Source organism: Barbus barbus (genome assembly GCF_936440315.1).
Source record: "Barbus barbus genome assembly, chromosome: 3".
In the NCBI taxonomy this organism is placed as follows: domain Eukaryota; kingdom Metazoa; phylum Chordata; class Actinopteri; order Cypriniformes; family Cyprinidae; genus Barbus; species Barbus barbus.
The window spans coordinates 30,003,784-30,015,943 of record NC_136731.1 but is presented as its reverse complement, the minus strand read 5'-3'; the positions used below and the strand labels follow the sequence as shown (position 1 = coordinate 30,015,943).

The following is a 12,160-nucleotide window of genomic DNA, read 5'->3' as shown; positions in this document are numbered from 1 at the left end:
TGAATTTCTGACTATTGGCGCCTGCTCCCACGTTTCGCTCATAGACTGTAAAAAAAAAAGATGGTAGACACGTCTCCACTTCCTTCCACTATAGAAAAGTGAAGCCAAAGCATCTCAGTATGGCCGCTGCCATCGTGAGTAAATGGCGTCATTTGGAGCCTGAGTCTGCGCAGTAGAGATTCGTTTGGAGCCAGAGTCTGCGCAGAAGTGTCGTGAGGTGGAGCCGTCGTATCAAACTCCCGCCCAAACTCCCGCAGACCCAATCAACCATAACGACACGCCCTGTTTTTATAGCATCAAATTACTAGCTAAAATCAAACTCATCACAAAAACGAACCATTGAACATATATCAGCATGATAACAACTACCTTAAATTACCAAAACCATATTTCGGAAAATTGTATTGGAAGTGTAATTTATTTTTTTATTTTGACTTAAGTCCCATTCGTTTACATGGAGAGGGCGGGGTTTATGACCTGTACTGCAGTCAGCCACCAGGGGGCGATCAAAGAGCCCGCAGCTTCACTTTTAAGGACGTGTGATGCACACGCGGTTTCGATTCCTCGATTTTCGTGTCCACTCCTTTAAACATTCTAATATTGCTAATCAGCATTTAAATCTCTTTTGAAAGAGCGTTCGCGCGGTTTACTTTCACAATCACACGCACTCTTTGTAAAGGGAGCACATCTTACAAGACAAGATATTTGTCTGTGAGGTCAGGATCTGTTGAGCAGCAAATACTCCAGCATGGTCTAGCCAGTCATCTCTCCTTATTCTGGACCTGTGATCAGTCAAATCTTACTCCTGCAGCACTTGTTGAATGCAGGGTTGCCAAGTCTGCGTTTTTTCCACAGAATTGGGCTACTTTAAAACTGTTGCCATGGGTTGATTAAAGGTTTGAAAAGTGGGTTAAAGGTTTAAAATTGCATAAAATTACATTTGACTGAAATGCTTGTATTGAAACATTTTGCATTCTATGATAAAACTTTCACGGACTTTTACATTTACTGTTCCCTTCTGGTGGCATGACCTTCCCAACTCAATCCAAGCAGCTGAGTCCTTAATCATTTTTAAGAAACGGCTGAAAACACATCTCTTTCATCTTCATTTGACCCTCTAACTCTAGCACTCTCTATTCCATTTCTATTCAAACTACTTGTTTTTTTTAAAAAAGAAAAGAGCCTTTAACACTAGCATTCTCTATTCTTTGTCTATTCTTTCTACTTATTTTCTTTTTATTTATTATAAATAATGACCTTCTAACACTAGCGTTCCCTATTTTTTCTATTCTATCGAATTGTTTTATTTTTATTTATTATTAAAAAAAAAATTGCTACCTATACTTTGTTAGGCAAAACCCCACCCCCCACCCACGAACATGGTCACCCTAGTTTTCATCCACTTTAAATTCAACGTGGTGTCTAACCCTATTTAGTGTATTTTTATGTCTTGCTACATGTAAAAGAGAACTAAATATCAATTCAAGCAAAGCTTTATATATCTGTTAATCTGAGTTTAATCTATTTCACTGTGTTAAAGTAAATATAATTGCAAATTTGTTTAGACAGACAGACAATTCCCTTGTCTGACACCTATATCAGTGACATACATAACCTCAGCCGCTAACAGAACAAATAGCACAAGTTAAAATAGACAGGAAATCACACAGGAAATTCACATCACGTTCAGCTTAATTTTACACTAAAACCTGAAATATCGCCTTCTGACAACATCCAGTTTGCAGCAGTTTTCACTGGGGCAGAACATTGTGATTACAAATACATAAATTGAATATAATTATACAGCAGTTAGTAGCAGCCCTCTAATTTGAATGGCCAAGCAGCACATCAGCAAGCCAGTGTACTAACTGCAAGCCATCTGAAATGACTTTGCAGTTCTTGGAAATGTGTAAAATAAAGCACCTCAGGTGATCAGACCAATGATATGTGATATATCTTCTGGTTAATAAGTCTATGGAAAATGTTTAAAGGGTTCATTTGGATGCAAAATTCACTTTACAAGTTGTACACATCCATCCTATAATGATAAAAATCCACCCAGTGTTTTTTTTTTTTTTTTTTTAATCTCCATTTTAAAATCCGCTTTCTCAAATCAGGCTGTTCTGAGAGAACTGACCGTCTTACCTTAGACCCACTCTGAGTGAGCTGAGAGCTGTCCACCATTGTGTCGACTCTGGTGCAGGAGAAGACAAGATGTCTCTGATTAAACAATTGAAGTGTTTTATTGTTGGATGTAGTAATGAATATAGTATCAAACCTATGATTCTATGATAAGTCCTATGATTTCACAAGGCTGTGTTACATCACATCTGCTTCGAAATCAGTGGCGGCTCGTCAGGGAGGCAAGGCAAACATTTTGAGGTGAAAATGGGAGGAGGAGGACGATTTAATGTTAATAAAGTTCACAATTCATTTCAGTTCATGTCTCAAAATGTGTATTTTTTGTTCATAATTTCACAGCTGTAAAATCATAACATGCTACTGAAGTCGGAAAGCGCCGCTTTTCTATCACGAAACGCGAATGTGCCAAATCTGCTGATGTAATTACAACCACTAAGTGATAGTGAAGGGGAGGGGGAGGCCGGGGGCGAGCTGAGCTCTCGTGCCTCTGTTGGTAAAAAAAAATTACCGATTTACCAAGCTGTCATTCAAACAGTGCATATACAAATTAAAAATAAAGGGAGAACACTGGATGTAGACTACAGCAGTCAGCTTAATTAAATGGCAAAACACAGGGGATGGATGCTGCTTCAAAAGATAGGCCAGGTAAGTGAAATTATATTATCTTGCTGTCTGAGTCCTTTTCTTTACGTTTTCTGACTAAAAGCAACCAAAAAGCCATTTTAAGGTGGTTAAGCAAATACTAATATCAGTTGGCAGGGATCCCGAGACCAATTAGTGTGCCTCCCCTATTTTAAAACCCAGGAGCCGCCACTGTTCGAAATATTTCAATTTCAATGGTTCACCATTAGGGGGCAATAAGTGAACCCATGAATCTCTGAGATCGCCCCCTAGTGGCAAACCATTGAAACAGTGTCTACAGTTTCTACCTAATATCAGATCAGTTTTATAAATTTGTTGACCTTGTTAATGAGACATTTGTATAACTTAAGGGGAGGTCTAATGTTATTTCCTGCGTTCATATTTACACTGCTAATGAGTTGGATTCTCATCCTAAACAATGAGTTAGATGTATGATGGAGTATTTCTGTCTCAAAAACACTACTTCAGTGTCTTTTTTGTAAAGTTTTTTAGAGTGTGGCCCTGTATGACATCATAAAGGGCAGAATTCCTTGTATGGGAACTTCTCCAGGAAGAGCGTGCGCCCATCAACCAGAGCGAGAGCAGGAGCACTCCTGATCAATCTTGTCAGCAGCACTGCACAAGACTTGCTCGAGAAGGATTTATCATTGTTTTTAGACCACGAAATCAACAATGTCACCAAAGAAGTGTGTTCTTGGTTGTGAGGAAAGATAACCTTGTTCAGCTTCCCAGAGAACCCAGGGGTTAAGGGAAGAGTGCATGCAGTTTGTTTCTCCGGGGCTGCAATGGAGTTGTGCAAGAGCGTTTGTTTGTTCCCGACATTTCAGTGAAGAATGTTTTATAAACGAATTAAATAAAATTGAATGTTTTATGTCAATGTCACAGCTTGCAGATGATCGCTACGCAAAAGTTTTGTGTGCTTGTGACTCTTTAGCTCCGCTCACAACACACCTCCAGGAGCTTGACTGCTTTCTGAGAGAAGCGTAAAGCTGTATCGGTCTTCTGTATAAATCTGATAAAACTAAAGACTCTTCAGAGATATGAAGGATGCAATACTACTCTATAGGTACTCAAGATTCACATGAGATTGACAGAAACTGTGTGTGTGTGTGTGTGTGTGTATGTTATGTCCACTTTAAAGGAACATTTTACTAGTAGTTAATAGTCTCTTATTGGCCAAGGCTTCTATAAAAAAACTATACTAAAAAAAAAAAAACTAACTAAGCCTTGCAAATTAATGAAAGAACACATATACAGACACTCCATATTTAATGGTATTTGATGATTTGTTAATTGCACTTAATAAATTACACTATTAAAGATTAGCAATCAGTTTGTAAAAGGAGGAGAAGCTTCACTGCACCGAAAGAGCTTTTTTGGGAAAAAACATCTTATTCAATGAATTGACAGCCTATCAACTAATCTTCAATATGTTTACCTTCAAACTAATCACAAACCCTGGAAGTAGCTCGTTGTAGTCCCTACGAGCCGTTTTTGTACGCATTAAACTGCCATAATTTTAAAAGATGATATCCAATTTGCATTGAACTTTCAGCGTTGTAACTTTGCAGATATTGTTACAAAACAAACACAGTAAACAGAGTAAGCAACATAAAAGTCCCAACACAAAAAAGGCACATCATCACCACATAAGGTTTAAATATTTGCTGCAGTTGTTAAGCCAGTAAGTGGATCTCAGATGTGAGAATTTCAGCTTGCGGCTTTGCAGAGAACATGATGAGAAGTTGTCTGTGGTCAAGAGGATCTGAGAACCTTCAGCACGTCAGCAGCTGCAGCTCTAGCTAATGCCATCACAGGAAGGACACAGGTTAGTCTATGAGAGCATGTGAGACAAGTGGCCAAAGATCAAGACGTCCTTGTGTGCCACTGAGCCAGTTCTTTATGGCTTCGACAAGATGATGAATGTCTAGCCAGTCCAATTAATATCATCACGACTGATCTTGTTTCTCAAATTGACGGTGCAGATCAGATCAGGAGGACCTCTGAACGGTTTATGCCTACATAGATCATTAATCACGAGCAGGGACATTTTTTCTCAACACGAAAAGCACAAAACAAATACAAATTACAAATTAAAACCCTTAGTACAAAAACATAGCAGCTTCCTAAACAACTTAAGTGTTTTCTTCATGTTTTTTAAATCACCACCAACCACGAAGATGCAGGGAAGCAGACAACTGCAGTGCTCTCCCTCTGAGGTTCAATCAGGAAGTCAAAAGAAAATGTATTTAGCAACCCAGACAGCCTCACATTAGCTTGGGACGACTCCTCTATTACAAGGGCCGACGCAAACACTGAATCTGTTTTTTCCTTTGTTTGAACGTAGTTGCATTTAATATGACAAAGAGCAAACATTTACACCACACTGTTTTTGAGACTCACAGACCACAAAGAGAAATGGACCAGACCAGACACCACTGCTCTCGTGGTATAGTTTCCAACATCTGTTAACAATGAAGAGACATGTCTTATGATTAATTTAGTCTGCTTTATGTATACTTCATTCATTCTATGTCTGCAGTGTATCCAATACAGTCAAATCAAAGTATTATCAAATCAAAGACAATTTCATTATCTCCATTGTGCTCGCAGAAATGACACACAAAATATGTTGTAGACATATTTGTGGTTTCATTGTGTATATAGCGTTAGGCCTTTATACATATAGAAGTCTATAATGTGTTGTGAATTTTAACATGTTTATAAAATGCTACCTTGTGGCTCCATCATATGCTGACGACTACATTGAAAATCAGGCTGTTCTATTATGGCACCATATAGCGGTCAACAATTAACATGCTTCAGCAATACCTCAGCTTTAAATAAAAGCCACAAAGCACCAAGTATTTTGCCTGAGTGCTCAGAAAACAAACAGCAAACTGTTAAACCACATTATGGTCATATTTATTGGTTATATGCTCAAATGGCATTTCTCAATTAAAGTTGGGCTGTATATTGTGAAAGGGCATTATATCCATCCGTAATCAAAGAAAACAGCCTGCGTGAGTCAATGCAGTTACATGGTTGCCTTTCATTGTGAACTCTGTGGAATTCTAATTTCCCGGGGAGTTGAAAAAGCATTGTGCGCAAACCAGTATCTACCTGTACTACTGTGCAAATTCACGGTTTTTTGCAAAGCTGGCGTTTTTCTACAGCTCCCACTGAGGGTCCGTGAAATTTGTTTTATGTCCCACTATAAAATTAATTTATAGGTGTTAGAGTGGAGATAATATGATGTTGTTGTTGAGCTCAGTCTTCTTGCATACTAGTAACTGAACTCTGTACTAGTTATTGCCTTATGAGGCTGGTGACAGGTCTCACGGCACTCATAAGCTCCAATTCATTTAGTGAGAATCATAAATAAGTTAACTACAAAGCAAAACCTACTGCTTCAGTCATGAGCAAATGGGTCTCAGAGGAAGTTACTGACTGTTATACATGATCGGTTGGTTTACAGAGATATTTCACTGCGGCAGGGGGTAAGTGGTCAATGTGTACAGCTCAGAAGGCCTTAAGCAACACTAGTTATTGTGCTTTGTTTATTCAGTTTCTATGAGCATTTCACAGCTGTTGTTCCTGACTCTTTGTCCAGCTGTACCCATTATGATTTTATTTGTCACTTTTGGTATTAAATCTTACAATGAGAGTTCAAAAATCTAAATTTGAGCAACAGTATTTGAGAACAAAGGCGGCGACATTTGTTGTAGCAACCATAATGGTTATAAAACATTAGACAAGCGGGTGCATGACCTGCCCAGCACTAAGTCACAGTAACGGGCGGCCTTATCACGGTCTCATATCCTCTTGTGAAATGGAGCTTTCATGTTAATCACTTACCTGAGTTAATCAAGTTAATTCAATGCCACAAAAACAGAAACAAGAAAATGATGAAAGCATTTTGACATGAACAATGACAAAATCACATCACAAATTCATATCTTCATTTACATTTAGTCATTTGGCTGACGCTTTTATCCAAAGCGACTTACAATTGGATCTTCATATCACCAGAGTCAAAAGAAAGAAAAAAAAGGTGTGCAGCTTACACTGTAGTAGCAATAATATGTCATTATTGTGTGGCCTAATATAGTAAGGTTAATTCATTACTACTAAATAATATTAGTTGTTTTAGATGCTGCCATGATGTGCATTTGTATTTTTTTCTACAAATATTATGATTTTTGAGTCATGAATATCAATTTTCTTAGATTTTCTCCAATCATCTACTGTGGAATTTTATTAAAAAAGGTTCAAATATATCATATTTTAAAGAAAACTTTGATACAAGTCATGATGACGGTTTAAAGGTGTACTCTGGAAGCTTTTCTGGTCACATGACAACAAAATGTCATCCTGCATGATTCTACTGACTTGGATTTGGTGAACTAGATTGTTTTAAAATAAAATGTCTTTACTGCTTTGTTTATAATAATAATAATTCAATATTTAATTGTTTAAAAAGCTCAACAATTAGGCTACACAATCTTATTTTTCGTTTCTTTCTTTTTTTTTTACACTTTAAACATGTTAAAAAAACATCAAAATGACTTTGAATTTAAAAAATTAAACGTGCTCATGATAGAAAAACATGCATTCGGGTAATATGAATTGCATTTGTGATTTCTTGCATTTAACATGAAGGAACATTACAAAAATAAAAGAAAAAGAAAAATAGGCGTCATTGACCCATAAAAAAAGTAACTGCATTATAAAACCTCGTTAATGAAGAGGTAAAACGCTCAACAGGTGCACAAACTTGAGTACATCTTGTCCTTCTCATGACATTTCACCTGGAGTCGGGTAATAATAATACATTAAAAATATACTTACAGGTGTCTTTTCTCTCCTACGACCTGCTCGTGTAGTGCAACAGAAAGTCCAAACAAACTGCCAGCTGTTTGTCCCTCTTTGACGACTGGAGACCTCGTATCCAAGTTGAACGCTTGACACCAGCGAGCGGCGCTCAACACGAACACCAAGACAAACAAGAGTCTTTGCCGGTAAAATACATTCATTTTTCTAAAAGTCACTCCAATGTTTTTGTTAGGCGACACAGAAACAGAGAGCGGAGGAAGCTAAGTCTGCCAGGGTCTGAACAGGAGCGGATTTGTCAGACGCTGCGAACTGATTGCTCATGTTCGTCCTTCTTTCTTCCGGGGCTCGCGCCAGACAGTCATCGGTGAAAACCTGACTGGAGGGCATTGAAATACAGAGCGCGCGCGCGGGCACCTTGATAGAGGACGGACTCACACGTGCTCGCCCACAGTCACACTTGCATTCTGTTATAATGTCTAGAAAAGGGCTTTTCGCACTTTTTTTTTTAATGTGGTCCCTGAGGGAGGCTTAAGTTGAAGCTGTATATATGGATAAAATAAATTTTTTCCTACTGTGTGTGAAAAACTTTTATTGTAAAAAACATGCTATTTCCCAAATTAAATAATTAGCTTTTATATTTTCATTATACTAAAAACAACATTATTAATCTCCTAAAAAAACTATACTTAAACTGACTGTGTATCCTATATGAACCACAAGAGAAACATTTTAATTTCTATCATTTAAATATACCTGTAGCTATAGCACTTTTCACAGCAGGCTAAATATTCTTCAGAAGCAAGAACAATACGCCAAAATTAGGGATATAGAGATAACATTTATTTATTTATTTACAAAAACTTTTCTTTATTGTTATAGTCTAAAATAGGCTATAGTTTAAAAAAATCTAATTATAAAATACAATTTAATTATAGTTATAGTTTCCAAAAAAAAGGGCTGTCGCAAATAAAATAATGGTGAATAATCTTAAGAAAGTAAAATTCAAGTAAAATGACAGTAATGTCCATTAATTTCCACGAACCCCCTTTGTGCTCAGAAAATCTCTGGTCTGTACAACTTCTGAAGCTTTAATGGAGCTGTTTCTCAAAGGTTAAATTGATGTTCACCACATTCATATCTTCATGATTTATATCATGTAATCTTGATCAGTAAATTACTCTGAATATCTCCATGAGCTGAGTAACACAACCTTTAAAACGCCAAACTGCTTCTATTTTCCTGCTAAAAATTCCTAACATGAACTATCTACATTTTGGCAGATTGGTATGAATTTGTACAGGCTCATTGGTACATGTTTGGACAATCTGCTTACACCCCATTGACAGTTTAAGGGTTGGGTTAGGGAGTGGACCTCTAAAAAGCATAGGTTTTTGTATAATTAACATTGTACAATTTCAAATCGGCACCTTGTAAAATAGTTAATAGAATATTGTATAGCTAGGTTCTATCTAAGCATTAACTGGTAAACCATCTTTGAGCAACAAATCAGCCATCAGCTTATGGTTGTCAGGGTGGTTTTTGGGCTAGTTTGCTGGATTTTCCAGCATGATTTCTCTTGCTCCTCGTATATGAAGTAAATGATTAATTACACTGTAAAAAACCAGCTGTGGTTGCCAGAATAATTTTGTAAAAAATACAGAAAAACTATAAACACATTTACAGAACAAAACTGTAAAATTTACAGTATAAAACTGTAATTTACAAATAGGGAAATTTGAATGTAAACCACTAAATTCAACAACACACACTATTAAAATCTGTTTTGTACTTTTAACATACTGACGACCACCATAATAGTGCAGGTGGTAAAAGAGAAAGCCACGTGAAGAATCAAAGCTCATCACAGGTAGCTTCACCACAAGCAAAGTATATATTAATATATAGAAGGTGCACAGAGTCATTCATGCAAATACAAAACACCATCACGGTAACACACACACGATACTTAAATAATGCAATAAACTTTCATTAAACAACAGAAGTAGTAACATAAAGCCCAAATGTACATGATAACAAAAACTATTAAAAAACATGATTATTTAAACAAAATACTTTCAAATGTGGAGTGTCATGCAGGGAATTCTGGGAATATCAGTTTACAGTTTGACGGTAAATTATACATTGATTTGTTATTTTTACTTCTAAAAACTACAATTAACCGCATTTTACTGAAAATTACATGAAATGTCTGGTTAGATCTTTTACAGTTTGTCCCTGTATATAGTACAGGAACTCACTGTTAACATATTAACAGTTTTTTTCAGTAGCATTTTTACAAAATTTTACTGTTAAAATTACACTTATTTTTTACAGTGTATCTCTGTTTTGAATGCTCTTTTGAATAATAGAAGTGATATGACAACAGCTCAAAGCTTCCACAATAGTTGGTGGGAGAAGTTGTGACTAAACTGCAATAAATCAGTAAAACAACCTTCAAGGCTACAAATATGCAGCTGCTTATAATGCTTATTAATGGAGATCTCTGTCCCAATTTAGAGTCCCCAGATGCCCAAAAAGGGTCAGAAAGGAACCATGGGTTTGTAGGTTTCACTCATTGTTCATGTAGCCATTCTGAGTAATCAGCCCTCCACATTTGCTGACATACTCTCTCTAGCATGCTCCAGGCTACTGACCTAATAAGCCCTGTGTCCTGGAAATCTATGACTTTTGCACATTTTAAAGAATCAGTCATAGCTTGTGGCTTCTCACTCGCCCTCTATTTGGATTCCTTCATGTTAAGCAACATACAGTATGTTGCGATAGAGGTACAGACAAAAATGTGGCCCTCAGCTTGCAATTCATGCAAAGACTTCTCATTTTCTGCCTGCCTGCGTACTTACCTCTTGTGATCTCTCCAAGCGTTGTGTTTGTCCGACTCCTGATTCTCCAGTCAAGAAAGCTGTCTTCAAACAGTGAGGTGTGTGGTCCTCTCTTCGACCACGAGTTCCTGTCAAGACAAGTCAGTCAAGTTATCCAGTCATCTCTTCATCTGAAGTATATCTGCATTCCATACTCACCGTCTCATCCGTTGAATTGCTCTGCTGTCAATAAACATCACTACTTTGTATTAATCCTTTGTGTGAAGTCTGCTTCCCTAACAATTGAAGGATTGTTCCAAGCCGAAGTGCTCAAAACTGACCACTTCAAAGGGCCCTTCAGAATGAATGATTTTGAAGGGCATGACTGATGGAAACTTAGAATAATGGACATTCTTTGCATAGGTTTTAAGGGTTAGTTCACCCAAAAATGAAAATTCTGTCATTACTCACCCTCATGTCGTTCCAAACCCATAAAGCCTTTGTTCATCTTCAGAACAGAAATTAAGATATTTCCGATGAAATCCGAGAGCTTTCTGACCCTGCACAGTAACGCAACTGACACGTTCAAAGCGCAGAAAGGTCGTAATGACATTGTTAATATATATATAGTCCATGTGACATCAGCGGTTAAACCGTAATTTTCTGAAATTACGAGAGCACTTTTTGTGCGCAAAGAAAACAAAGAAAAAGACTTTTGTCAACAATTTCTTCAGATGTCGACGCGCGGTCACAACAGTACCACGACGCTTGCGTGTGCATTCCTCTGCTTACAAACAAGGCACAGCACATCTGGATTCTACATCAAAACTTCAAACGCAGCTCTATCTCTCTTTTCAACCAGATGACCCAACGGTAGCTGCACGGATCTCAGGCTGCCTGGCGGACATCTCGGCATGGATGAAAGAACATCACCTACAGCTCAACCTGGCAAAGACGGAACTTCTGGTCTTCCCTGCCACTCCGACTCTACGGCATGACTTCACGATTCAGTTCGGCTCATCAATGATTACCCCATCAACTTCGGTCAGAAATCTTGGTGTAATCTTTGATGACCAGCTGACCTTCAAAGAGCACATTGCAAAGACTGCTCGTTCCTGCAGGTTTGCACTACACAACATCAGAAAGATCAGGCCCTTTCTGACAGAGCATGCTGCGCAACTTCTTGTCCAGGCCCTGGTTGTTTCTAGACTGGACTACTGCAATGCTCTTCTGGCTGGTCTGCCATCAAACGCAATTAAACCTCTACAAATGATTCAGAATGCAGCGGCACGACTGATCTTCAACGAGCCCAAAAGAGCGCATGTTACACCACTCTTCATCTCCTTGCACTGGCTACCAGTGGCAGCTCGCATCCAGTTCAAGTCACTGATGCTTGCGTACAGATCTACCACAGGCTCTGCACCCTTCTACTTCCACTCACTATTACGAACCTACATCCCCTCCAGAAGTTTGAGATCTGCTAGTGAGCGACGCCTTGTGGTACCATCACAGAGAGGCTCAAAATCACTCTCCAGAACATTCTCGTTCACCATTCCTGGCTGGTGGAATAATCTTCCCACCCCTATCCGGAACGCCGGATCTCTGGCAACCTTCAAGCAACAACTGAAAACTCATCTCTTTCGGCAGTACTTGACTTCATCCTAAACTTAAAAAAAAAAAAAAAAAAACTTTCCTTCTATCTTTCTCTCCACCTACTAGTT

The 12,160-nt window shown here is 38.0% G+C and overlaps 1 protein-coding gene across 2 annotated transcripts in view; it reads right to left on the bottom strand.

The window, feature by feature from the left end:
• Positions 1-10,542, bottom strand: part of LOC306846916 (integrin alpha-3-like) — a 38,268-nt gene extending 27,726 nt beyond the window's left edge. The window contains exon 1 of one of the 2 annotated variants that reach the window (XM_079380616.1): positions 10,482-10,542. Coding sequence is in view for 1 of the 2 variants with exons in the window: in XM_079380615.1 (XP_079236741.1) it covers positions 7,636-7,820 (185 nt within the window). In the remaining variant the exon portion in view is untranslated. Of the gene's footprint in view, positions 1-7,635; positions 8,016-10,481 lie in introns of those variants that run through there. The other variant, XM_079380615.1, reaches the window with a different exon arrangement.
• Positions 10,543-12,160: the final 1,618 nt, after the last annotated feature.